Below are 27,530 nucleotides of genomic sequence, written 5' to 3' on the forward strand. Positions count from 1 at the left end.
AGCAGTCCAGTTCAAAGGGTCTCCAAGGAAACTTCGCAAGAGGTTACCCCAGCCCTGACTCCTATGTGTGCCAGGCAATGTGGGGTCCAGCTCAGTCCACCCACATCAGCCTTCACACATACTGGTTGTTGCAGCCGCCTAGTCAGTTCTGTCTCAGCCCTATCTCATACACTATACAAAGGATGCTGTGGCCCAGCCCAACCCTGCCCACCACACCCTAGGCCCTCGTGCACGGCAGTAGGAGCTGCAGTGCAGTTGGGGCTTTCCCCATTAACCCACACCAGACCTGCCCCCAGTGCTGGTTCCAGTGTGTGCAGCAGCAGACTAATCCGGTCTGTTTTGCATCCCGTTCTGCTCTCATATACATCAAAGGGTACTGCAGCCTAGCTCAACCCAACTGACACCACTGTCCAGCTTATGTCCGTGCCGGTGTGTGTTACTGCCTGTCTAGCCAGGCCCGCCCCCAGCCCTGGCTCTCATGCTTACCAGTGAGAGCTGCAGTTCATCAGAGGTGTGCCCATTTTCCCTACTAGGCCCACTCCCAGCCCCGAAACTTACACTTTTCAGGTGGTATTGTGGTCTAGCCTGATAAGACCTGCCTGCAGTCCTGGCATTTGCCAGCTGATGCTGCTGCAGAACTCGACCAGCCTGTACTCTGGCACGTGCATGTTGCTTAGCGCAGCCTGGCTCTCCCTCTAACCCAGCTCACATGCAGGCCAACAAGTATTGTAGCCCTATCCAGCCTGGTATGCCCCACATCCCAGCTCTCACACTTACAGCAGGAACAGTGGTCCAACATGAGTGTCCCTGCAGCCCCCCTGCTATGCTCATCCCCACCCCATCTGGGATCTTGTGTGAACTAGTGGGTCCAGTCTGGCATGGCCTGCCTCCCCTCAGCATTTGCTGGCAGGTGCTGAACTCCCCCTAGTTCCAGCTCATGCTGGTGGGTGCTGCAGCCTAGCCCAGCCTGGACAGCCCCTAGTCCTGACCCACACATATGTACATCGGCGGGTACTGTAACCTGGCCTGGTCTGGGCTGCTTCCAGCCTCGGTTCTTGTACTCAACTGCAGAGACCGTGTCCTGGTAGAGGAGTTCCCCCAAGCTCCTCTATCAGGTCATCTCCGAACTGTTAAATCTTTAAAACTGTGAGTTCCCTCCTCCTTCCAGGGATTAATATAATCCTGGAACACTAGGGGGCTCGATTGCCTCTACAGGCAGCATCTGGAGTGGGATAATCCCCTCGGACACTGGGAGGTCAGCTTCGGCTCTCCTTTGAGCAGCAGCAGCCACAACAACAGCACGTTGACGTGGCCCAGAGCACCTACTGGACGGTCACCCTAGCTCCCCTGCTCTCTGGAGAACTTGATGTAATGAACAGGCCTGCACTGGGTGCTGTAGTGACAGCCACCCAGAGATTGGGCCCTTGCCCCGTTGGGGAGAGTGCGTGTGCGACCTTGCCCCCTTGGGGAGTGTGCAGATGTGAAGAGAGCTGGATGCAGCAGGCAGAAGCTTGTTACCCCTCGTCACCCCCGCTGACTGTGGTGTCCCTTGCTCCCTCCCACTTGTTGCCCTAGTGGCTGGTGAGTCGCTGAGCTCAGGGATTGCAACCTTCCAGGGCCTGGGCATGCTGCCGGTGGCTCTCCCTGCAGCTCCCAGGGCCTTTGCTGAGTCCTGTGCCTGGCATACCCTCTCCCCACCCAGGGGGCTGAAAAAAAAAAAGCAGATGGGAGCCCCTCGGTCCAGTGCAGCTTTGAGTGTGAGTCCCTCCCCTCCCTGGAGTGCCCCAGCACACCCGGATGGCTGTGTGTGGCCTTCAGCGTCCCTGTGGACATGGACCTCCCTGGCCTCAGCTTTAATCACCTTCCTTCTTAAACCAGTTGAGGTTGAGGTGTGATTGTGCCATGCAGAAGGACTGGTTCTAGCCAGTAAGCAAGGTGCGTTTACTTTGGACCTGGGCTTGCAGCCCACACGAGGGCCCTTGTCTGTATTTGCCTTTTACTCCATTCCTGAAGCGACTAGCAGAGTCCTTATTCTCACTGCTGCACCGTTTGTTACAGCTCAGATGATCTGACCCAGCAGCCATGTCTACACTGCCTTCTAGCCAGGAGAGAGGACCTAACCCAGGCTGCTTTGGACGGCCTGTGTCAGGGCAGCCTGCTAAATGGGTGGGCAGGGGCTGGGGGTCCTACACCCATTGCCCACCTCTTGGCAAGAGCAGCTATGACTGATCCCAGGGCAGGTCATTTCATAGCCCCCTGGTGTGGCCTCCAGGGGCCCTTGTCTGTTTTGTGCAAGAAGCTTGTCCCCAAACTGTCAGGGTCTGGAGTTTTATTTTCACCTGCTTGCAAGCTAATCAGTTAGCCCATCACTGCTCTATGGGTGCCAGCAGAAGACGCAGTCTTAGACAATGACGAAGGGCTTCATTCCTCATAGCAGACAGCATGCGTGTCAGCTTGTGGGCTTCGGGTCCCCTATGCACCCCCACTCGCCCAGAGTCCCCCGTGAGGCCGTGACGCACAGTAGAGCTGAGGGAGCCTGCACTGGGGAAGTCTGCTGCTGTGCAGCAGGCAGTAAGCAAGGCTGCTCTCCGCCCCAGAGGAGGCACCGACTGCGTCCTCGGCGCTGCCTGCTGCAAGCAGAACCCTGAGAAATGGCCTGGGTAAGGGTGGGAGCCCGGGGCAGCTCCAGAGCATTGTCTGTCTCAACATGAGCAGGCGTAGAAGCCAAGGGACAATGTGAATGTTGGATCTGGTGCGATAGCCTAGTGGTTAAATCCTTGCCTTGCAATTGCCAGCATCCCATGTGGGCACCACGTGTGTCCTGGCTGCTCCACTTCCCATCCGGCTCACTGCTGTGGACTGGGAAAGCAGTCAAGCATGGCCCAAACCCTTGGGACCCCGCCTCTGTGTGGGGGACCCAGAAGAAGCTCCTGGCTTTGGATTGGCTCCATTTCAGCCCTTGCAGTCACTTGGGGAGTGAACCAGCAGACAGAGGATCTTTCTCTCTGCCTCTCTTTCTCTGTGTATCTGTCTTTCCAATAAAAATGAACAAACCAAGAAAAGAATGTAAATGTTACTGATGCTTTTACTTAGGAAATTTCTGAAGTAAGAATCTCATGCCCCTTTGTCAGTAGGTTTCCAAATAGATTCCGAACCTAGGCAGATGTGGGCACGGTCTAAATCGTGCCCAGAAGGTGTGGTCCTTTACAGCCTGCGGAATTCTTTCCCAGGGCTGTGTGAGGGGGCGTGACAGGTACGCCGTGGTCTTCCCAGGGTAGTGGAGAGGTGAGATCCAGGTGTGAGTGGTGGAGGCAGCACTGGGGCCTGCTCTTGCTGCAAACCTGTCTTGTCAGACTCCCTGCAGGTCCCTTCTCTCGTTGATGTCCCTGTGCCGGTGTCCTCACTGCACGGCCAGCAGTCTGTTCAGCAGGTGCTGAAGCGGACGCCTCTGCCCAAGAGTGAAGAAAACAGAGGATAGGGAGAGAAGGAGGGAGGGAGGACAGGAGGAAGGACTGCATTGTGTCTGACAGCTGGTGTCTCAGAAGCACTTGTTTACCTGCAAAATGCGTGATGAAGATAGTTAAAAAAAAAACACTTTTGCTTATTTAATAAACTTTGAAACAGAGTTATATAGAGAGGGAGAGATAGAGAGATCTTCCATCTGCTGGTTCACTTCCCAGATGGCTGCAACAGCCAGGGCTGGACCAGGCTGAAGCCAGGAGCCAGGAGCTTCAGCTGGTTTCCCATGTGGGTGGCAGGGGCCCAGGCAGTGGGCCCATTCTTTTTCCAGGCCTTTAGCAAGGAGTTGGATCAGAAGTGAAGCAGCTGGGAAGTGAACCAGCCCATTTGGAATGCTGGTTCAGGATAGGTTTTAGATGGCTTTTTCACTTTGGAAGTATGAGAACCTTCGGTTGTCGTATAGCTGTTAGAACATTAAATAAGGTCTGTCAGCTTGTACCAGCAGTTATGTACAAGTGAGCAAAACTGAAGCATCTTGCTGACCAGTGCTCCCAAAATGTACTGTCTCTTCCTCTTTGTAACTCTGACTTTCAAATAAATTAAATAAATTTTAAAATAAATAATCAAGACACAGAGTAAGTTTATATTTGGCTGAAATCCTCACCTTGCACATGCCAGGGTCCCATATGGGTGCTGGTTTGTGTCCCGGCAGCTCCACTTCCCATCCAGCTCCCTGCGTGTGGCCTGGGAAAGCAGTGGAGGCTGGCCCAAAGTCTTAAGACCCTGCACCCGCGTGGGAGACCTGGAGGAAGCTCCCATTTCCTGGCTTCAAATCAGTGTAGCGCTGGCCACTGTGGCCACTTGGGGAGTGAACCAGCGGACGGAAAATCTTTCTGTGTTTCCTTCTCTCTGTAAATGTGCCTTTCCAACAAAAATAAAATATTTGAAAAAATGGTGGTAACTGGTTGGCATGTGTTCGTAACTTCTCTCATCTGAGTGAAGATTCATAATCAGCTGTGTGCGTGGCTCCCTGACTGTGGCAAAGGCTTTTATTTAATCCAAATTTCATTAATTGCTTGAAACTCGCAGCTTTCTGTTGCAACTGTAATTGAAGCCATGCTTTCTGAAGGCGATTTGGGCTTTATGATAATTTGAAAACCCTTGTTTCTCTTTGTTCTCCTCTAGTTGGGATGAGACTCATTTTGGAAAAATGGGAAGCTACTACATCAACCGCACCTTTTTCTTTGACGTGCACCCGCCCCTGGGAAAGGTGAGCAGGGTGCTGGGCAGCAGCTGTCCCGTGTGGGTCAGGGTGGCCCCAGTCCTCCCAGGATCAGCCTCTGTCTGCCATTCCCCAGGAGTTCTTGTTTCGTAATGGATGAGAGAAGGCTGAACAACAGAGCCCCTCACCGACCCTGCCCTCAGTTTGCAAGCTTCTTCTTCTTCCTCAGGGTTTCATCTGTGACTGTTCCCGAGAACTTGGCCGTAACACACAAGGGGTTTGTTTCAAGCATGAGCTTCCTAGATGTAGGAGCCTTCCTCTGCAGCTGCCGCAGGAGGAACTGTCGCCTCGGCAGCTGCTTCCACCGAAGTCCCTGGGTGCAGCTGCAGCAGGGCTCAGGGTGTGGAGGACCTGTACCCCGAAGGGCTCGCAGCCTTGTGCATGTTTTCCTTCTCTCCTCAGATGCTGATTGGTCTCGCTGGCTACCTGAGTGGATATGATGGCACCTTTCTGTTCCAGAAACCTGGCGACAAGTATGAGCACCACAGCTACATGGGAATGAGAGGAGTAAGCTTCCCGGCTTGGTCCAGACACACCGAACCCGAGGACCACAGTCAGGCCGAACATGACAGTTCCAAGGCCTAGGGTGGTGGCAAGTGCGGCTGAAAGGACTTTGGGATGGGAGGAAGGGGAGTGGACCCTGCCCTGTGATGCAGATATTGAGAACCTAGCTAGGGTAGAAGGGAAAGTGAGGCCACAAATAAGGCGGAGATTTGAGGGATCGAAGCAAACACATTCTATTCCTTGTTAGCCCTCCCGACTATGGCATCAGATCTCAGGGGGAGGGCAGCCTGGGGTGGGGCAGGTGGGCTTCTCATATCATTGATGCCTGGGCAGCCATAGCTGCTGTGTTCTTGTGACATCTGAAAACCGCTCCTGAAGGCTGTGTCATCCTGTAACCTATCATGAGGTTCCTGCTGCTGTCCCAGGGAAGGTGTCAGGCACACAGGTGGAGTGTTGCAGCCTGTTAGAAGGGATGCCATATGCTCACTCTAGTGGTTCTCTGACCCAAACCCCAGCACAAAGACCAGGACGAGCTGCTAACCCTGGGAACCTATAGCGGAAGAAGCCAGCCTCTGCAGCTACATGCATTTTGCATTCCTTGAGATGGGGCTCTCAAAACATTTTAAATAAATGGCTGTGTGCTAATTTGGGCATATATTGGACAATTCGAATAACCAGATCTTGACATTTTAAGTAAGCAGTGTTGGATTCAGTTCTAAGCACCCTTTGGAACTCCCACCTGCCTTAGTGTCATCCTCTTAAACACAGCATGGCACACTGGCTTGGATATAAGTCTGACTCACTACAGACTTACAATGGAAATTGTGAAGGCCAGAATATAAGAGCCTCGCTTGTTTTTCACACTAGATTATATTGCTTCCTGTTTACAAGAAAGTGCAAGGCAAATGTGGGAATTTCCCATTCCGTTGGATGTATTTGCTCACTATGTGGAGGGTAGAATGCGGAATGGAAGAGGATGGTGATTTTAAAAGACAAAAAGCCGAAAAGCCCTCTAGGTCCTGCATTGTGGAGTAATCTTTTTGCCGAATCAGAATAACACGCTGTGGATTAAAGAGTCGTTCCTGGTGTGACAAGAAATGGGGGAAACAGCATCAGAATTCTCTGAAATACCAGGATATTTTCCGAGAGATCTTTGCTGCCTGGCATTCGCAGTTTTGGAATAGAAGCTAATGATTTCTGTGTGTTAATAAAAGTTCCGCTCATTCTGACTTCAGGGTGCACCTGTGAGGTGGGAGCTTTTGTTTTTCCGTTAACACAGAGGAGGGTACAGAGATGATTTTCTCAAAGTCACAGCCAGCGGTGCCAGGGCAGCCTTCCTGGCTGGCCTCTGCTGACCTTACATCAGTGGACAAGCTAGTTACTGCTCAGCCAGGGTGCTCACACCTCACACCATTGTGTACCACTTGGTTTCACTCTGCACTGCAGCACCCCCTCTTGCTTATAATTATTCTGGGTGATTTTTAGTCACCAGAAGTGTGACTTCCTCAGAGCCCTCCATCTTTTTTTTTTTTTTTTTTGCTTTTGTTAAGAAAACAAATTTATATTTTATTGAAGATTTGTTTACATATACTTTTGAAATTTTTAAAATTTTGATTTTAGATGATGTTTACATAGATGATCAGAGAGGGAAGGATTGAGGGTTAGGGAAAAGTGGGTGTAATTGTTTCCCAATTTTCTATTTCTTCTTCCTGTTTCTAGGGGAAGTGGGAGACAAGGGGAGAAGCCTTACCCAGCCTCCCAACTGTCCCAGTACCCAGGGATGGGGAATGGCCTCCTGATATCAACCCACCCATAGTCCCGATGGGGCACATACTCTGAGGGTTCTGCCCAGGTGGTTTTGATAGTTGTTGATATCGCTGATCCAGGGATGAGGAAACCATTCCAATGTCCATTGGCTGACACAGTTGACCTCAAGTCTCCATTCACCAGATTTTTGCTGTCCTCATTTGACTGGGGGTAGTTGTCCAATTTGTTCTGTTCTCCTTCCTCTGCTATAGTACCAGATGTCCTCTGTCGGTCCCAATGGGCTGCCATGTCTTCCATGTGGCCTGCTGTCCACTGCTCCATCTTTTCCATTGAGGAAGCCCAGTTCTCTCAGGCGTGTCCAAGGACCCGGGCAGGTGACCTGGGCCCTACCTGTGTCCCTGACCCCTAGGGCTCATGGACTTGACATCTACCAAACAGGCAGGCCCAAGGACCCAGGCCAGGTGACCCAGACCCCACCAGATGCCCTGCCCTGGGAGAGCCCTTTGTCTTAGACTTGGCTTGCACCAGGCGAGTTGGGGCCCTGGTGCCTGGCTCAGGCTGTTGATAGGCTCCTGTGCCTCCCGCAGTTCTGTGCCTTCCTCGGTTCTTGGCTGATTCCTTTCGCCTACCTCACTGTGCTGGACCTGACCCAGTCGCTACCGGCAGCGCTGCTCACCGCTGCCCTCCTCACCTTTGGTAAGTTGTTCTGTAGGTTGCACATGTGGCTGTAGTTAAAAATCCGTCTATCCAAGAATCCTGCCTCTGGACCAGTTCTTCATTAGTTTCAGGACAGGGTAAAATGTATTAACAAAATCATTCAGTAGTAACATATATAAATGTTTTTATTTACCAAACTTTTATGTTATTGGAAGGAGCAGTAGGCATGGGTAGTGCCTATGACTAGATCATTTCTGAGTTACCCACATTAGAATTTGCAATGGATAATAATACAGATTTGTTTGTGTTCATGTGCAATGCGTGTGTGAAGGAAGTTCTAGTATTCGCTTTGCTTCTTTTATTGTTTTGATTAGTTTGCATCTCGAAACAAATGTCAAAGACAAATGCCTAGGAGTGTCTGGGTGGCAGAGAAAAGCAAATGGGAACTCCCATGTTTTCATGAATAATCCACTTACAGACAAATGAGTGTGTCATAGAAGCCCATCCTGTTCAGAGGCCGATGTGGCGCAGCCAGTTAAGGAGCTGTCTGCAACTCCTGAATCCCATGTGCGGCTGTTTCAGGTCCCAGCTGCTCCGTTTCTGATCTAGCTGCCTGCTAACGCATCCTGGGAGGCAGCGGATAACGATAGCTCAGGTGTTTGGACCACTGTCATCCTCACGGGGGACCCGGATGGAGTTCCTGGCTCCTGACTCAGCTGTGACCCTTGGGAGCGTGTCGAAGTGGATCGGTCATGGAAGATCTTGCCTTCTGTCCTCCTTTTTTGCTGAGCTTCACTCCTTCTCTCTCTCTATTCTTGTTGCTCTGCCTTTCAAGTAGATGAAAGTAAATGCATAAACGTTAGTTTTTGAAAAAATGATCCATCCAGGGATGACATCGGGAGGCCGTTCCCCATCCCTGGCTACTGAGGAGGTTGGGAGACTGGGTGTGGCTTCTCCACTTATCTTGCCCCTCCCCCAGATACAGAAAAAAAAGAAAGAAAATTTGGAAATAATGGTCTTACCCACTTTCCCCTAATTCTCAACCCTTCCTGCCCTAATCAACTGTGTAAACATCATCATAAATAGATAATGAAAACTTAAAAAAAAAGATCAGTCATATTTTAGCCTTGTTCTTCAACAAGTGAGTTGATGACCTCACAGATATTGACATTTGGTGGATAGCGCAGGCATCTGTATGAAAGGCGTATGGCTTTGTTTTCATGGATATATGGCAAGACTATGGGATCCCTCTGTAGACAACTAGAGGGTTTTCCCTTGCATTTTTAAAATTTATTTTGTTTTTACTTGAAAGGCAAAGTGAAAGAGAGAGTGAGAGATCTTCCATCTGCTCGTTCATTCCCCAGTCGGCTGCCGTGGCCAGAGCTGAGCTGATCTGAACCTGGGAGCCAGGAACCTCTTCTCAGTTTTTCACATGGGTGTAGGGGTCTAGGAACTTGAGCCATCCTTTGCTGCTTTCCCAGGCCACAGGCAGGAAGCTGGATCAGAGCGGTACAGCCAGGACACAAACTGGCACCCACAGGGGATACCAGTGCCATGGGCCGAGGCTTAGCCTACCATGCCATGGTGCCAGCCCCTCCCTTGTATTTTTAATTTCTGTCTTCAGTTACTCATTCTTTTATGCATTAGTTCGTGTTTCATTCAGTCATGGTTTGTCAAGCTCCTACCCCTTTGCTTGGCCTGGGATACTCTCACGAACCACTGTACTTTCATAGAGCTTGCCTCCAGTGAGGCAGTCAAATAGGCAAGTAGGTGACCATTTCTGATGTAACACCTCAAGTAGTAAATATGGCACAGAAAAGGAAGAGAGGGAAGGGATAGCACCATGTCAGGGAGCTGGGTGGTGAGGAGCCCCCTGAGAAGGCAGCCCCCCGAGGGAGGAGGGAGCAGCGCGTGCAGCAGCTGTGCAGCTCAGCTGTGGGTGAAGGCTGGGCGTGAGGTTGAATATAGAAGGCTGTGCCGCTGTTGGCAGCTGTTGAGAATGTGCTGGTCCGATGCGGGAGGGGTGCGGTCACTCTCCTCCAGCAGAGAAGATCAGTGTCTACCAGAGTCTGTGTGAGATGGTCTCACAGGTATATGTATGCCTGCAAAGGCCGGCTGGAACAGCTCCCTTCTTGATAATGGAAATGAGATGGAGGGCCTAGAGGCAGTGTGAGATCCTCTTTCCCATCAGTGATGTCTCCCAGTGCTGTGGCCTTCGGCCTCCCCCATGACTTGGTGGCCCGTCTAGTTGTGACTGCGCAACAGTACTTACATGTGTTTGGCACATGTGGAGATTGTCCTGGTGCTGGGGGTTTGGTTTTCAGGGACTCCTCTCTTGACTGCTCTTGGACCAGTGGGCTCATGCTTTTGTTTTTCAGACACGGGATGTCTTACTCTGTCCCAGTACATCCTCCTGGACCCTATCCTGATGTTCTTCATCATGGCTGCCGTGCTGAGCATGGTCAAGTACAACTCCTGCGCTGACAGGTCAGAGCACCGTCTCTCAGAGGGGAGGGGAGGGCCAGGGCAGGACCTACAAGCTGTCTTAAAAAGCTGCGTTTAAGCAAGCATACTTTTCCTTTGCTTTTTCGCCTGGAATATCTGTTTTTGATCATAAATGTGGATTTTAAGTTTTCTGTGGATGGTTGGGACTAGTTTGGTGTGTGTTGCGGGGGCGTGTGGATGTTACAGGGAGGTCCTTCTCCGTGTCTTGTAAGTTACCCAGAGCTCGGCACCAGTGCTGGGTGGGAGGCTGCAGTCCTGACCCAGAGGTGAGCGGCCCGCACAGTCAAGAGGCTGTTTCCAGGCCTTGGTCAGTTCTCTGGCTGACCTCGAGGGTCTCGTCTCTTCCACAATGGTGCTTTCCACATCATCCCTCTGCCTCTGAGAGTGGAAGAGGTTGTTTGTTCTCTTCAAACCACAAGAGTTAGTGCCTCCTGGGTTCTTCTAGAAATCAGCTTGGTTTCACCCTTGGCCAACCTCACTCAGCTGCATGATGCTGATCAAGCCTGACCTGGGAACTGCCAGCCTGCTCTGACGGGATTGTCAGATACGGCATCCACTTGTACCTGTATGCCTTTTCTTGGATACATACTGTGTGCCAGGTACCACGGCAGGAGGTAAAAGTACAGAGATATGTAGGCCTGGGCTGTTTGAGAGCATTTAAACTGGCAGGAGAAGCAACCACGGGCTTGTGGAGTGTTCAAGCGTGTACAGCTAACTATTGGCCTGATGCCGGCTGGCTCATGGTAAGTCCTCAGGAAGTGCTGACTCTGACAGGTGCAGAGGTGATACAAAGGAGAAGGCGGGGCAAATCCAACAGGCTTCTGGGGCTTTTCTATATCCTTCAGCTTGATTGGCCGTGAGTGAAGAATAATGAGTCAGTTTGCCTTAAACCCTGCAGTTAGCCAGAAAAATACCTGAGTCATTCCTGCACTGTGGTGTGTCTGCAAGTTCAGAGCTTTGTGTCATAGGTCACATCCTCCTTGGAGCCATGCCATGGTCCCCCGAGGCTAGGAGCCCCATGGGAGAGGACACAAGACAGCCTCTCTGAGTCCGGGACCTCTCCCCGGTGCGTCTACTGCTCTTGCTGTGAAGTTGAGTCCAGCTCCAAACTGAACTCTGTGTCTTGTTGCTTTTCAGGCCCTTCTCTGCCCCCTGGTGGTTTTGGCTCAGCCTGACAGGCATCAGTCTTGCTGGTGCGTTAGGGGTCAAGTTTGTTGGCCTCTTTATCATCCTTCAAGTGGGGCTGAACACCATTGCAGACCTTTGGCACCTGTTTGGAGACCTCAGTATTTCATTGGTGAGAACCCAAGTGCTTGTACAAATGTCTTTGCTCCTAGTGTTGCCCGGCAGGAACCAGTGGCCTTTCCTGCCGCTGTCAGCTGGCACAGCAGCGTGTTTTGGGCCCTAGGGAGGGGATGGACTTGCGTCCTCATAGTACTCTTCTGGCATATGTTTCTGTCATGCCTTCTAAGCTTTTTTGCCGACTGCCTGGCTAGGGATTTCAGCCCGCTGGCCTCAGGCTAAATCTGTGGTAGGCATGCCTGCCTGGGGGACCTTAGGTAAAATGGGTAGGATGGCCTCAGCTCACACTTGTCTTTTTCTGACCAAGATCCTCCAATCTGGGGAGCAGTTAAAGGCATGTCGGGGTTACTGTGGTATTGCTTATTAAGGACTGGTTCTGTGCCTGTCACTATGTAAACTGCTGCCCCTTCATTTATCCCCGGTAACAGTCCTGTGATTGGGTAAGGCCTTGAGACTGTAGATGAGGGGCCTGAGGCCCTGTGAGATGCTGCCTTACCCAGGGAGTCTGAGGGGCAGCCAACTTCAGCTGCTTGGTTAGGGGGCTTTCCCATCGCTTCTGAACCAAACACCCAGCACATGTATTTGCTTATTCATACAAAAAAAAGTATAGAAACTGCCTACTAAGTGTGAGCTGCTGGGACTATGAGGATGAATCAAACATGATCGCTGTCCTCTGTAGTCACTGGGATCAGAGAAGCACACAGGCAGTGTGAGAGCTGACAGGTGGGCACTAGCTCGAACTCAGATGATCCAGGGAGGCCTCTTGGAGGAAGCTGAGGCCAGAAGCAAAATAAGAAGCAATTAGCCATGCGGGCTGGCGTGGGGCAGGAAGCCCTGGGAAAGTGCAGAGGCCTCTGTGGGGCTGGGATGTGGAGGGGACCAGTGAACTGTGTAGGTGTAGGCAACACCAGGGTCCAAGGGCAGAGTCTGGGAGGCAGCAGAGAGCTGGCCCTTGTTGATCTCCCTGCAATGCTAGGGTGGTGGTGGTGTTGTCTTCCTTGTTGGCCGATTTTTTAAATAAATGATTATGACTTCTACTTAAGCTTATATGCTGTATAAGACATGTAAGTATAAGAGCCTATATGCCCAGTGTTCCACGTTGGCTTCTGTTTGCAGGTGACTCTGGGGAAACACCTGCTTGCCCGCGCCCTGTGCCTCATAGTGCTGCCCCTGGCTCTCTACATGGCCATTTTTGCTGTGCACATCACAGTGCTGAACAAAAGGTATAGTCAGAACTTTGCCAGTGCCTCCCTTCTGGTCTCTGTAGCACCCAAGTCCACGCGTGGCCATGGATTCCTTGGGTCTAGGGTTGGGATGATAGGAGTGGATGGGGGCTTTTTCTTGTTTCTTCCCTTCTGTGGTCTATCCTTGGGTATTCCAAGAGCTCAGAAAGGCCAGCAGCCTGACCAAAGGAAGAGCATAATTTCCTGATAGCCAAACTGCCCCCTTTCCCTAAACTGAATTCTTGTGCTTAGCAGGGATGGGCTGCCCAATAGCTGTGCTATGGGAGTGAGGGTAGCAGCCGTCACCCTGAAAGCCAGAGCTCCTATTGCAGGATAGCTCTCGGGTGTCAGGAGTTGTGTTCATCGTTTTGTACACTTGATCTCATTTAGCCATTGCCATTTCTGAGTTATAAATGAGGGGTTAAGGCTACATAGTGCTAAGTATGTTGCCCAAGTTACCTACTGTTAGGTAGCTGAGTTGAGGTTTAGACCCCAACTTCTTTGACTCCATTACCCATGATGCTACATTGCCACTCCAATTCTGATGCTTTTAAATGAACTGAGAAGGGCCGCCTGGGAAGTCACAGCTTTTATTTCATTAACTTGAGTCTTTTCTGCCCGCCTTCCCCCACAGTGGTCCTGGTGATGGTTTCTTCAGTTCTGCCTTCCAGGCTCGGCTAGAAGGAAATAACCTGCACAATGCTTCCATCCCTGAGCGTGAGTGTCTCTGGATCTTCCCAGAGAGAGAGGACGGAGGGGTTGCTTGGGAGCTGAGCTGGAAAAGAACATGTTACCTTGTTGTTTTAGCCAATAGATGGCGCAGTAGGGGGATGTCCGAGTTAGCTCTGGCGGGAAGACTCAGAGAGTGAATTCTTTCTTTGCAGAGGAACTCATCTTGTGTAATAAGCTCTTTCAGCCTAAAGAATATCTTCTTTCTGGCTGTCAAAGTCCGTTCTGGTGGGAAGGCCGGTCAGGTTCCGGCCAGTTGCCAGCTTCCACCTCTGTGTTTCGAGATGCACATTCATTCATTTACTCATAGATAGTAACTGAGCCAGTGTTCGCCTGAGTAGAGTCTGGGGGAGGGTGCCTGCCCACAGTGTGATGTGTGCACTGTGTACACACAGAGGGGCGTGCCGAGCTCAGGGGACGTGAATGTGGCAGGGCAGCTGAGGGAATCAGAGTTGCGTGGTGGGGCAGCTGTGAAGTTGCCCAAGAGGGATGAGTGAAGTTCCACATGGAGGGCATATGAGGCAGAAGGGATGATATGGTCAGAGCCAAGGGATGGGCAGAAGTCAAGGAACAGGTTGTCTGTAGGAAAGTTCTGGAAGATTTACATTTGGAAAGGTGATGAGATCTGGTTGAGGTGTTCGTTCAGAAGGCAGTGGAGATATGGTGGAGGTCTTTAAGCAGGCAGGAAGCCATGAAGTTTGTGCTGCAGGGAGATGACCTACATAGGGACCTCCATTTACATGCATTTTAGGATATTTGCACAGTGACAAAATTGGCTAATGCCCCATTTCTTGAAACCTGCCTTCCTTGTAGTTAAGTGGCACCTGACTGTGTCGCACAGTGCTTAGATAATGCTGGCATTAAAAAGCAGTATCTTCTGAAGTCCTCAGGAGATAGGAGGGCAGGGTGCAAATGAGCCCTTATGGTGGTCCTGTCTCGAGGTGACTCTGTTGGAGTGAAGATGGCCGAGCCTCCTGCCCCAGGCGGTGCCTGGCTAGGGGACTCTTCAGAGGGACAGCTCCTAGCTCTGGGCTGCTCACCCCCTGCCGCCTCTCCCTTCTCCCCCAGACCTGGCCTACGGCTCTGTGATCACCATAAAGAACCTGAGGATGGCCATCGGCTATCTGCACTCACACCCGCACCTGTACCCCGAGGGCGTCGGCGCCCGGCAGCAGCAGGTTGGTGAGCCTTTTTCTCCATGTGTAGCATCACAAGGGCACATGTGCAACTGAGAACTGCTGACTGAAACCGCCTTCGCTCCTGCCTCCTGCCCTTGGCTCACGCTATTTTGCCTGCTTGAAACATTCCTTCCACTCCTGCACACTTCTGCTCTTTCCCCTGGCTAACCTTGGCTTCTTTACGCTTCTTCCTAGGTGTTCTGTGAGCATCAGGGCCACCCCTCCCTGGCATTGGGTTGGGTGCTCCTTTTATGAGGGGCTCCTCTGCATCCCTCGTAGGCCTGGCATAACCCCTTTCATAATGAACTGTAGACTCATCTCTTAGCTGCTTGATTGATACTCTGGGAAGGCGGTGTGCCCATTGAAGTACCTAGCACGGAGTGAGTGATGCGTGCAGTGCAGTAGTTGTGAACACAGATCTGGGAACCAAGAGTAGTAGGATGTATAACTGGACAAGTTTCTTTTTTTCTCTTTAAATATTTATTTATTTTTATTGGAAAGTCAGATATACAGAGAGGAGAAGAGACAAAGAGGAAGATCTTCCGTCCATTGATTCACTCCCCAAGTGGCCGCAATGACTGGAGCTAAGATGATCTGAAGCCAAGAGCCCGGAGCCTCCTCCAGGCTTTGGGCTGCCCTCAACTGCTTTCCCAGGCCACAAGCAGGGAGCTGGGTGGAGAGCAGGGCTGCTGGGATTAGAACTGGCACTCTTATGGGATCCTGGCACATGCAAGACGAGGACTTTAGCCACTAGGCTACTGTACTGGGCCACCTGGACAAGTTTCTTAACCTTTCTGTGCTTGAGTATCTTCATCTTTTATAAATAGTACTTCTCTCCATTTGAGGGTTGTTGTGAATATTCAACGAGAAGATATGTGTAAAGTGATATGATACTTGTATCTATGAGACTTAGCTGCAAGTGTCATGTGAGCGAGTGAACACTAAGTGGTGGGCACTGTATCCATGGTAACGAGTGGCAGGTGGGGCTTTAGGAGCTGGTGCCCGAGAGGGAGAAGCAGGGAGGGTATTGATGAGGTTGGCAGGGCCTTCCCCATTACAGTACACTTGACTTTGTTCCACAGACAAGGGCAAGGATGTGATTAGAGCTCTACCTCAGAAAGACACCTCTGGTGGGAATGCCACAGGTTGCCAGGGCCAGCTTAGGAGGTCATCACATAACAGAGGATGGTAAACAGAGGCCAAGAGCCTGTGGAGGGAGGGGGAGTTGCTTTAGGAAAGACGTCACAGGTGTGTGTCAGGGCCTAGCACCTGCTGTGTGTCAGGAAGCGCAAGTCCTGAAAATGGTTGCACTCTTAAGGTTCTGGCATTAAGCAGGGATTATACACTGGGCGCCCAGGATGTGGAAGTGTGAGCCTGCTCTGCTGGTGTAGACATGGCCGTGATGTGTACTGGGCCAGACAGAAGTGCCCTGCTGTGTCTTTTCTGAGTCACTTTTAGTCTTCCTCTCCCTGCTTGCTCATCAGTAAAAAGAGGATAGTTCCAAGTAACCTCTGGTGGTCCTCCCTGCCCCACAGCTTAATGTCTGGGTTGTAAAATGTTGTCAAGGCATAACATTTATAGAATGCAGTTGGGAAGAATGGAGAAATACATAAAGGGAAACAAAATCTGCATGTAACCCCAGAAGAAGAGCATTTGTATTTTAACATATACCTCTCCTAGATTTGGATACCCGTGTCCCTGGAAAACCTCATGTTATAAAAAAGCTCCATTGTAAAAGCAAATGATTCTGGGAAAAAGGGGCCACAGACTATCCTTGCAAGAAAGAAGTAATTTTTCTTATGGGCATTTTAGCAATAATGTCTTTGTAAACATGAACAGTTACTTCCTCGGCCATGCACAGGCCTGTGGCTCCCGACCATGTGGCTCCCGGCCGTGCAGCCCTTGAGCACACCCCGGCAGGAACTCTGACCCTTTTCAGGTGTGTAGACCTTATCTCAACTTCTCTATGACCACAAACTTTCTAGCTTCTTGTATGTTTTTGATTCCATTCTCTCTCTCTCTTCTGGGAAACAGCAAAAGCAGTTCATGGGAAGCAGTCTTGATACTTATATGCACAGAATACCTTTAGCCACTCATGCTGGTTCCAAATTCTTTTGCAAGTAAATTGGTCATCTTTGATCAAATTGTGATTTAAAAAAAAGCTCACATAGTAAGATAAATGCTTACCTTTTCGTTGTTTGCAAGTGTTTCTATCCTGGTTTGTGTAATTGCACAATTATATATGTATAAGGGATCTTGGGAAAGCTTATGGAAAACACATACTTTTCTTTTAACTCTTACTTTTCATGAGCTTTTTGAAGTGCCCTCCTGTGTGATCTCTGTTCTGGACACATTGGAATTAGCTGCTCTGATTTGAATCCTGTCTCCACAACTCAAGCTCGTGTGAGCAAAAGACGTCACTTCCGTCACCCAGTGTGCAGTGTGGGAGTTACCGTAGCCCCTGTAGCTTGAAATGATTGTGATTGATAGGGGCTGAGAGCGGTGCCTGGTGTGACAGTGGCATTGCCAGTGTCTGCACTTCATAAGCCTTTTCCCATGTTGCCAGAAAACGCTCCTTCCGGCGGCGTGGCCTAGCGGCTAAAGTCCTCGCCTTGAATGTGCCAGGATCCCATATGGGCACCGGTTCTAATCCCAGCAGCTCCACTTCCCATCCAGCTCCCTGCTTGTGGCCTGGGAAAGCAGTCGAGGATGGCCCAAGGCTTTGGGACACTGTACCCGTGTGGGAGACCTGGAAGAGGTTCCAGGTTCCCGGCTTCAGATCGGCGCAGCACTGGCCGTTGCAGCTCACTTGGGGAGTAAATCATCAGACGGAAGATTTTCCTCTCTGTCTCTCCTCCTCTATGTATATCTGACTTTGTAATAAAAATAAATAAAATCTTAAAAAAAAAAAAACGCTCCATGACGCTTTCTGTGGCTGAGTGAGATTCTGTCCCGTGGGCTTACTGTCACGATACTGCTCCTCTTGTAAGAGACATACACACCATTCTAGATTTTTTTTTTTTGCTGTTAAATTAACTGAAGCATATCAGGCCCGTGTATATGAGCACACACACATACACATAACATTTTGAAATTGTATATACAAAATGCTATGAGTTAAACTCTAGGGTGAGACACTTGTAGAATTTGTAGTTTCATTTGGCTATATTTATGAGAATACAGTGGCATGCCTTTTTCATTCAGAAAGTTTGAGGCAGTCTTAATTACATTTTAGTGTGACCCTGAATCCTCTTCCAGATGCTAGAGACTGTGAATCATGGGATGTGGTCCCCATGTGGAAGGCTGGAACTTCAGGGATGAGGGACAGAAGGATCAATCACAAAGGCTCGTGTGGGACAAGGCATCTAAATGCAGAGGGAAAGAGAGAGGGCCTCGCTCAGCAACCTGCTGCAGCAGTGTGGCCCCTCGGGGATGCTGGGCTCCTGGAAGAGGCGGAAGTGGTGTTGGTGGCTGTGGATTGTCCTTGGGCAGCTGTGCCACGAGTGACCATGTTCTTCCCCCCACCCCCTGCTCTCTCACCCCACCCCATACCCAGGTCACCACCTATTTGCACAAGGACTACAACAACCTGTGGATTATCAAGAAACATAATATGGACTCAGGTAATGTGCTCAGCAGCTGACGCCTCGTGTTCCTGCTTACATGCGGCTCTCCGACTTTTCTCCTGCCTCAGGGGGAGTCTGAACTTTCAGAGCACCTCTCCTGATCTTGCCTATGCTTTCAAGAATTATTCTTGTGTATCTACTCTGTTCCAAGTATAGGGAATAAGCATTGAAAAAAAACAGACATCATCTCGCTTTTAGGTCTTTAGTCTCAGCAGTGCTCCTTTTGAGTCCTCCCAAGGCAACGTGACCTCCCCAGCTGGTGGCAGATGTCAGCAGACAGCCTTGAGAAGGGAAAGGGCTACCCCTTGCTCGGGCCTGTGACTCAACTTGTCAACACTGTTGTTTGGAACGTGACTCTGTGTCAGTCAGCTGCTGGCCTGGGCAGAGCAGCTGTGCGCACACTGTCGGCCTCTCCTGTGTTTGGACCAGGTCCTCCCGTTGGACAGAGAGCACGCCATCTGTGGGCTGTGTCTTGTGTTGCAGCTGAGAGGGGAACACCTCCTGAGCCGTAGCCTTTCATATGGCGACTGCGTGGACTCTGCTGCTCTGGCCTGAGCCTGTGTGGAGGAGCCCAGCTGCTCTAAACCCACCTCCTCTTACTGCCATCTTCGGGCTGTGAACGAGGCATAGACGTCGTTGTCTTCACATCCTGTTCCGGTTTTACTTCTAAGGGGATATGACCCAAATCTTTCAACTTCCCTTGCCCATAATTCCTTTCTAAGTTTAAGATACATTTCATGCAAGTGATGAAGGATTTTGTTTAACTTTATAGGTGAAGGCAGCTGTGTTCTTGATGGCTCCTACCCACCAAATCTGTATAAAAGGAAACAGCTCTCCTAATCGACTTTATTTGCCACCTTATTACTCCTTTTAGGTGACTTTCAGAGGCCGTGTGGGGATGGGTATCTGTGCAGTTGAGGTCTCGAATTCTTCTGAGAGCCGTGTCCTTGGCTTTGATCTGTTGGTGCAGTATTGATGCGTCAGTGTCGGGACAGGTGTTTGAAAGAATCTGTTCTGCATTGCTTGGTCACTGCCAGCTCCCTTTCATACCCTGGCCTTCCAGAGGATGCAGTAGCCCTTTGTTTCCATTGCTTTCTTGTCAGTCTGTCATCAGAGACAAGATAATCATTGGAAAAGTTGGCAGGATTTAACAGTTGATTTTGAGGAGAGCTGGACAGAGTCAATTTCATGAAACGAATTTTTGGAAGGCTATACTATTGCTATTAACAGGGAAATCTTGCTGATTAACTTTCTAACCAAAGCTTCACTGGGCACCTCAGTGCCTGTCTAACAAAGGCCACATTTGCCAGCCTGGCAAGCTCAGTCCCAATCCACTGTCCGCCCACATCTTGTGTCCTCACTTCCTTTCCTGCCATAGCCAAGTATGACTGCGTGAAATCCATTCCCGTTAATTGAACAGGTTTTGTTCTTTTTGTCTCACTGCCTTTCCTCTACTTTGTTCACTTGACAAAATGCTCTTGTTTTTCAAGCGTTGTCTCTGGGTAACCCTCCTTGTGTCCTCTGAAGCAACTGTCAACCCTTTCTCTTGGTCACACAGCACCAACCCTGTTTAGTACCAGTAGCGTATAGCCAGGTGGCACTGGTGCATTAGGCCTTCCCTTGATCTTGGCCTTGAGAGCGAGTGATTGCAGACACCAGTGCTCGCTTCTTTCTGGCAGATCCTCTAGACCCTTCGCTGCCAGTGGAGTTTGTGAGACATGGAGACATCATTCGACTAGAGCACAAACAGTAAGTTCATTTCCTTTCTGGGTAATGAATGATGTGGACACCAAGAATAATATTTATTTTATTATTTATAAGATTTATTTTATTTATGAGAAAGGCAGAGTTGCAGAGAAAAGAAGAGAGGGAGAGAAAGATCTTCCCTCCACAAATGACTACAATAACTGGGGCTGGGCCAGGCTGGAACCAAAAGCTTCATCTGGGTCTCCCATAGGAGTGCAGGGGCCCAAGGACGTAGACCGTTGTCTCCGCTGTCCTCCCAGGCATGCCAGCATGGAGCTGGATTAGAACTGGAGCAGCTGGGACTTGAAGAACTGCCCATATTGGCTTTGTGCATGACCGCTTAACCCGTTATATCACAATACCAGATCTGTTTGGATGAGTCTGTAGTAAATTGAATAAGTTTACTACATAGAATGAAGGAGTTGTGTTATGAATAAGGTATAATAAGCAGGTCAGCCTTTGCCTAGTTACTTCAGCTTTGGGGCTCTGAACTTTGAAATACTTTTTGATTTCTTTTTCTTTTAGAAAAAAAATAAAATAGTATGAATGAATGAATAAGTAAAAAGAGTGGCAGAGGGAGGGGGAGGAGAGAAACAAAAATAGGTCTCTTCCATCTGCTGGTTCATTTCCCAGATGACCACAGCAGCCACTGCCTGGCCAGTCCAAAGCCAGCAGCCAGGAACTCTAGCCAGGTCTCCCCTGTGGATGACAGCGGCCCAAGAGCTTGAGCCATCATCTGCTACTTCTTAGGCGCGTCACCCAGATAGAAAGCTGAGCAGTGAGGACTTGGACCAGCACTCTGCTATGAGATGCAGGCATCCAAGTGATGACTTAACCCAGGCACCATGACACCCACACCACCCAAAGCTTGTTAAATGGCTGCCTTTAGAAATTGTTAGAGTCAGTTTGTATAGTAAACTGGTTTATTTAACCAGTGTTTTCCCAGAGAATGATAAGATTACATAAAAAATGAAAGCATAAAAAAGCTAGAAAAATGAAAGCTACAAAGGTACTAGAGTTACAAGGACAACTTTAAGTGAAAGGGGGACTCGAGAAGTGAGACAGAGAGAAGCCACGTTTGCCTTGACCACACAGTCTTGACCTTGGGCTTTAATTTAAAAAAAAATTATTTTTATTGAAAAGTCAGATCCACAGAGAGGAGAGACAGAAAGATCCTCCATCTACTGGTTCATTCCCCAAATGGCCACAATGACCAGAACTGAGCCCATTTGAAGCCAGGAGCCTCCTCTGTGTCTCCCATGTGGGTATAGGGTCCCAAGGCCTTGGGCTTTCCCAGCACAGGCAGGGAGCTGGATGGCAAGTGGAGCAGCTGGAGCACGAACCAACATTCACATGGGATTCCAGCATACTGGGCCCTAATCTTTAATTTTTACCACCTCTTAGGGAATGTTAAAGTCAAAGCTCTGTGCTTACCCAAAATAGTAAATTCATTAAGTAATCCTTCTCCCAGATTTAAATCCCTGGAAGGGTTAGAGTAATGTAAAACTGATTGGGGCCGGCACCACAGTGTACTAGGCTAAGCTTCTGCCCATCATGCCAGCATCCCATATGGATGTCAGCTCTACTCCCAGTGGCTCCACATCCCATATAGCTCCTCGCCTATGGCTTAGGAAAGCAGAGGAAGAAATAAAACTGGTAAAGCTATCCCCTCACCACACTAGCACCTCTGTAGTTGGCATTGCAGTGCTCCTCTGCCATCTGACCCTCCTGCCTTGCACTCTTCTCTTCCAATTCTCGGACATTTCTCGTGAGAGGATAGGCAGGCAGTTCTGCTTTGTTGAGTTGTTTAGATTCTCAGGCTTCTCCTAACGGAACTCAACATCCGGGGTACAAAGAAACGTTGCACATCTCTTTCCTTAAGGGTAACAGCTCTTCTCTCTTCTCTTTCTTAGGACCTCTCGGAACTTGCACAGTCACTATCATGAGGCCCCCCTAACCCGGAAGCACTATCAGGTCACTGGCTATGGCATAGTAAGTGAGCAGTTGGAGCAGGATGGGAAGAAGTTGGGGGTTTGGCTCAGGGCTGTGTGGCCCAACACATTCTCCCCAAATGCTGGGATGTTCCAGAGGATTGGATGCCCCATGGGGGAGCTTTTTGTATTTGGGAATTTTTGGCTAAGCTCTCTGTGGGAAAAGGACATTGTGAAATCTGTCTTCATTTCCCTTCTTGCATAATAGCCTTGTCATTTACATGTGCTGCTACTTAATAAATGTCAAATGTGAATATTGTTTATATTTCCCTTTAACTCACATGGGAGAGAAACCAACAATTCACAGTAGACCCTGAATAACTATGGAAGTTCATTTTTTGCCAGGTCCCAAATCCTCATTGGCTTAAAAAAAAAAAAAGATTTATTTTTATTGGAAAGGTAGATTTACAGAGAGGAGGAGAGACAGAGAGGAAGATCTTCCATCCATTGATTCACTCCCTAAGTGGCCGCAATGGCCGGAGCTGCACCAATCCAAAGTCAGGAGCCAGGAGCCTCTTCCAGGTCTCCCACGTGGGTGCAGGGTCCCACAGCTTTGGGCTGTTCTTGACTGCTTTCCCAGGTCACAAGCAGGGAGCTGGATGGGAAGCAGGGCTGCTGGGAACTGGTGTCTGTATGAAATCCCGGTGTGTGCAAGGTGAGGGCTTTAGCCACTAGGCTACTGTGCTGGGCCCTCATTGGCTTTCATGTTTTGCAGGAGAGTGTAATCCACATAGCTTCTCTATTTTGCTATCTCAGCATGCCACTAAAGGAGTAAAAGCTCGCGAGTACTTACTAGTGTGGCTTGGAGAGTAAGTGAGGACAGAGCAGCTTGTTGAAAACTATCAGTTACATTTCCTTCCACCTTTGGTGCTTCACTCAAGAACCTGGGCTCCTTGAGGTGGATTCCCTAAACCTGTTTCTGGTTGCTCATCCCACTAGGACCAGGACTCCGAATGCTCTCTTTTTCCCCCTGTGGACCTTTCCTGAGGAGAACTAGGCACAACTGCCTTCATCTCCCAGGTGCAATATCCGCACCTTTCTGGCTTAGATGAGTGACTTCCCAGATGGCTGGAGTAGCAGATGCAGCTGGCCCAGATCTGCTGCTGTTGGCTCCGGGGGATGCCTGAGGTTTGATTTAAGGGCAGTCCCATCTACTTAGAACTTAAGTTATAGTCCTGTTAACTGAAATATTGGACTCCGGTTTCAGGAGTTATGCTCCTGTTCTGGGTCGTAGCAGCGAGTGCGGGACAGTGTGGGTCGTGTAGGATGTTTCTGTGGCCTTCTTGTTCCCTGTCTCTTCAGTCCTTGAGGCGCATGTGGTCTTTGACTTTTGAAACATGGTGTCATCTGAAAGCTGGCCGTTGTTTTTGTCCAACGCCTTTTTTTTTTTTTTCTAAAGTCATTTCACTTTGTGTATATGTGTATATTTTTTTTTCTTCCTTGGTTTATGTGGCAGAATGGGACAGGAGATTCAAATGACTTTTGGAGGATAGAGGTTGTAAATAGAAAACTTGGAAACCGAATCAAGGTGCTGAGAAGTCATATTCGCCTCATCCATCTGGTCACAGGCTGTGCTCTGGGTTCAACGGGAAAGGTCCTGCCCAAGTGGTAAGTCTCTGGGCTTTTGATGATCCAGTAGAGAATTATGCTTTTCCTTTCACACACCAAGGAATGTGCCAGAAGCTCCCGTCTCCTGGTGGTCAGTGGTCACCTCATATTTGCTTTCTTTAGTGGTGGAAGAGGGGAGGAGAAGGAAGAGGCATGTCATGGAGCAGACTGCAGGGTAGCTTTGGTCTCTTGTGCGTTCTGGCAGTTCAACGTTTGTGGATATGACTTGCCATGACAGCTCTCCAGGTCTGTGTTTCTAGAAGGGAACTGTGGTAGACCATGTCCAGGGTAGTTGAGTTGAGAAAGTAGTAGCTACCAGGCTGAGCAGAGGGGATCTCATGGCCTGGAGAGCAGGAGACAGCGTCAGGTCCTCTGAGAGACATCTGTGCCAACTTTCCACAGGGGCTGGGAGCAGTTGGAAGTTACTTGCACCCCATACCTAAAAGAAACCCTCAGCTCCATCTGGAATGTGGAGGACCATATCAATCCCAAATGTGAGTGAGGTCACTTCCCGGGCTGGCTCTGAAGGAAAGTAGCGTAAAGAACTCTTGCCTAGCTAAACCTTCATGGACGCTGCCGTCACCTGGGCTCATTGCTGCGTGTTCTTCTGTTTTCATGCCTGATCTGTTTACCTACACGGCTGCCTATTTCTCTCCTCATCACTCTGTCCTTAAACTCCACCCCCTAAAGTGCAGGTCTGTCCACTGCCCTGTGGGCATCTGCTGCACTTAAGGCTCAGCACAGGCTGGTACCTGGTCTTCATGCCCGCTGTGGAGTCCTCTCCCTGTGTCCAGCCGACACCTTCACAGAAAGCCTCGGCCGCAGCCCTGATCTGGCGCCGCATTGTTACTCTCAGGCTCCATTTGGCATTTCCACTCGGCATCACCACAGTCCATGTTTGGATGTGTTGTCGTCTATCTTGCTAAACTGCCCCTTCAGGTTCATGCCTGCTTACACTTTTCTTCTATTTCCCATCTCTTCCTGCCTAACCTAGCCCCAACTACTATGTAACAGATGAGGCAACTGTTTCCTGAGTGTGCCAGGAACCATGGGGAGCTGTGTGGAGCCCATTGGAGACACTGGTGACCAGATGAACTTGGTTCCTTCCTCAGACAGGAGGGCAGCATTTGAGCCCAGAGGTCAAGGGCAGCTGGAATTCCAGGAGGAGGGGCCCTGCTGTCTCTTGCCTTTGTGTTCTCTGAGCACCTGTTGATTGATTAATGCACACTTGAATAAACAAGCCTTAACAACAACCTGCTGTTGTCAGTGCCTCATGAGGTCTGCACTTGGGCTCTGGTGGGACTGGGAATACCAAGGACAGACACATTTCATGGGAAAATGTGTGACAAAGGTTTTCTCTTGTCATTATTATTATTTTTTTTTTCTAGTGCCAAATATAAGCCTGGAGGTGCTGCAGCCCAGTTTTCCTGAGATTTTGCTGGAGTCCCACATGGTCATGATCCGGGTACTGTGGCCCCTTCTCATTCCATGACTTCTCTAAGAATTTGCACCTTCTCTGCAAGTGCAAATCTGATGAAGATGCACTGCCTCCTTGTGGAGGACTTTAAAAGTGTCTTCACTTGCTGGTTTACCTTCAGAGACACTTCCCTGTCCCAGCGCCATGAATGGTCAAGATGCTGTGTATACAAATACTGTGTATATGCATACTAACTCCCTTAAAGTTTACTACAGTCCTGTGGAGACTGCTGTCACCCCCAGCTCTCAGAGGAGAATGAAGCACAGAGAGGTTGAGCATCTTGTCCAGGGTCACATAGCTAAGTTTTAGAAGTTGATCCAGGCTTCGAAGGGGGGCTTGGAAGTGTCCAAAGTCAATGCCATTTTCAGCTATCCTCTTCTGCCTTCAGGTGGTTTGCAGGTCTGTGCCAGTGACAAAGCGCATGAAAATCTCAACTCCTGGTTGAAGATTCTAAGACACTGAAAATTCATTCTGTCTTTGGAAATTAGAGTCAGATAGAATGAATAGCCAATCTGAGTATGTGGTGGGATGTAGCTTAAAAATCCAGCCAGGAGCCAACCCAGTTATGTTCCTGGACAGAAACTGCCTTAGGAGCAAGGCTGTTTTTTCAAGTGTTATAATACTCATTGTTTTCACTCTCTTTAGTAGATGGAGTTTGACATCCAAGTCTTAAGGAAATTTGAGAGACCTTTCAGGTTGAGACAATTGTATCACTAGCCTGAATATCCCCTTGTGAATTGAGGATACCCCCCTTCCTTGGGCTTGTGGGAAACCTGTTGGACGGGTTTTAGAAGAGCTGTCTCAAGATCCCTAGGGGGCGCTGCTGTCCCTCCCTTGGTGAGCCCATGGTCAATCAGGTGGGCTTTCTTGGCGGTGATTATCGAAGCAGTCCTCGCTAAATACAGTTGACTTATTTCACCAGACTAAAGTTTTTAAATTCAGATGTTGTCGTTTTTTTTTTTGCCCACCAGGGAGGTGATGGGTTGACACCAGGCAGTCTCTGGGTCACTTCTTCTTTGACAGTCTGCTTGTAGCTGTCACTGGCGTCTGAGGACAGAGCTCTTTTGAATATGTGCCTGTCAGGCAGAGTATCATTCTGAGTGTGCGTAGAATTTTAAGACTCAGTCCAAGGAGTTTCATTTTTTTCTTTCTGACTTTTTAAGATTTATTTTTATTGGAAAGGCAGATTTACAGAAAGGAGGAAAGGCAGAAAGATCTTTCATCCATTGGTTCACTGCCCCCAAATGGCCACATCAGCCAGAGCTGAGCCAGTCTGAAGCCAGGAGCTTCCTTGAGGTCTCCCATGCAGGTGCAGGGTCCCAAGGCTTTGGGCCATCCTCTGCTGCTTTCTCAGACCACAGGCAGGAAGCTGAAAGGGAAGTGGATACCAGTGCTGGCAAGGGGAGGATTAACCAATCAACCCATTTCTCAGGCCATCATTTCTTCTTTCATTACCTGAGTGGTAAAGAAGCAGGATGTGAGGGTGTAGGGGAGCTTGCTGGTCTGAAGGAATGGATTTCCCTCACTGCTTCTCCAGGGGTCCAGAGTCCTCCTTTTGAGGTCTTCAGGTGGCCAGGGTGATGCAGGTGCCATTCAGCCAGCCCCTGTGGCCCCGCTACCCCCATGGCAGAACTTTCCAGGCACAGCCTCTATATGGAGGCTGCAAAACAATTCCAGACCCACAGAAGTCAAATGGGTGAGGTTCTGGGTGGAAGTTTATTGTCCTTGCCTTGCCAGGTGGGGGTTTGGGCCCAAAGAAACAAATCCCTCGTTCCCCCTTCCCTGCAGCAGAGATGTCTGGTGGGAGGGGAAGCCTGCTTGTATAGGGGAGCTGAGGCCGTGGTGAGTCTCTGCGAGAGTGAGCACCTGGCTGCCTGCGGGGCTGGCACCTCCTGTCCCTGGGAAGGCACTCAGTGATGCCTGTGCTTCATGGTTCTTTCTGCCCTGTAGCTCTCTGTCCTCACTGGCTTCCCCACCATCTTCCTGCAGGGGAACAATGGCCTCAAGCCCAAGGACAATGAGCTCACGTCTAAGCCCTGGCACTGGCCTATCAACTACCAGGTAGGGCAGAGCTCCTCTCTGGAAATGGGACTGCTGGGAGCTGGCATGGTAGGTGTGCTGAGGACCCTGGGGCCATCTGGGATGGGTGAACAGAGACGGGCTCTACTCTCTGCCCTGATGCTGAGCCCATAGAGCTCGGACCGAAGTTGCATGCTCTGAGCCACCTTTGAAAGGTGGCTGGTCTTCCTCACTCAGAGCGGGGGGCTAGGAAGATGCTGGGCTCTAGGTCAGCAAATGTCTTCTGCTCCCCAGGGTCTGCGTTTCTCAGGAGCCAATGACACAGACTTCCGTGTCTATCTGCTAGGCAACCCGGTGAGTGAAGAGCAGCCCAGCCCATGCCTGTGAACACTTGCCTGTGGGGAGCCTTGGGGAGCTGCTGCCTTCCACTGTCCTCCAGCCCCCCCTCTGCCTGCAG

The 27,530-nt window shown here is 49.9% G+C and overlaps 1 protein-coding gene across 1 annotated transcript in view; it reads left to right on the forward strand.

The window, feature by feature from the left end:
• Positions 1-27,530, forward strand: part of POMT2 (protein O-mannosyltransferase 2) — a 33,135-nt gene that overhangs the window by 2,895 nt on the left and 2,710 nt on the right. The window contains exons 2-17 of the mRNA XM_040975248.1: positions 4,645-4,729; positions 5,144-5,248; positions 7,600-7,708; positions 10,048-10,156; positions 11,312-11,471; positions 12,593-12,699; positions 13,334-13,416; positions 14,497-14,606; positions 18,163-18,229; positions 19,912-19,981; positions 21,892-21,970; positions 23,426-23,577; positions 23,980-24,071; positions 24,966-25,042; positions 27,044-27,115; positions 27,368-27,427. Coding sequence (XP_040831182.1) covers positions 4,645-4,729; positions 5,144-5,248; positions 7,600-7,708; positions 10,048-10,156; positions 11,312-11,471; positions 12,593-12,699; positions 13,334-13,416; positions 14,497-14,606; positions 18,163-18,229; positions 19,912-19,981; positions 21,892-21,970; positions 23,426-23,577; positions 23,980-24,071; positions 24,966-25,042; positions 27,044-27,115; positions 27,368-27,427 — 1,537 coding nt within the window. The remainder of the gene's footprint in view (positions 1-4,644; positions 4,730-5,143; positions 5,249-7,599; positions 7,709-10,047; positions 10,157-11,311; positions 11,472-12,592; positions 12,700-13,333; positions 13,417-14,496; positions 14,607-18,162; positions 18,230-19,911; positions 19,982-21,891; positions 21,971-23,425; positions 23,578-23,979; positions 24,072-24,965; positions 25,043-27,043; positions 27,116-27,367; positions 27,428-27,530) is intronic.

The sequence above is a fragment of the Ochotona curzoniae genome, unplaced genomic scaffold (genome assembly GCF_017591425.1).
Source record: "Ochotona curzoniae isolate NIBS_2020 unplaced genomic scaffold, NIBS_Ocur_1.0 contig_2688, whole genome shotgun sequence".
In the NCBI taxonomy this organism is placed as follows: Eukaryota; Metazoa; Chordata; class Mammalia; order Lagomorpha; family Ochotonidae; genus Ochotona; species Ochotona curzoniae.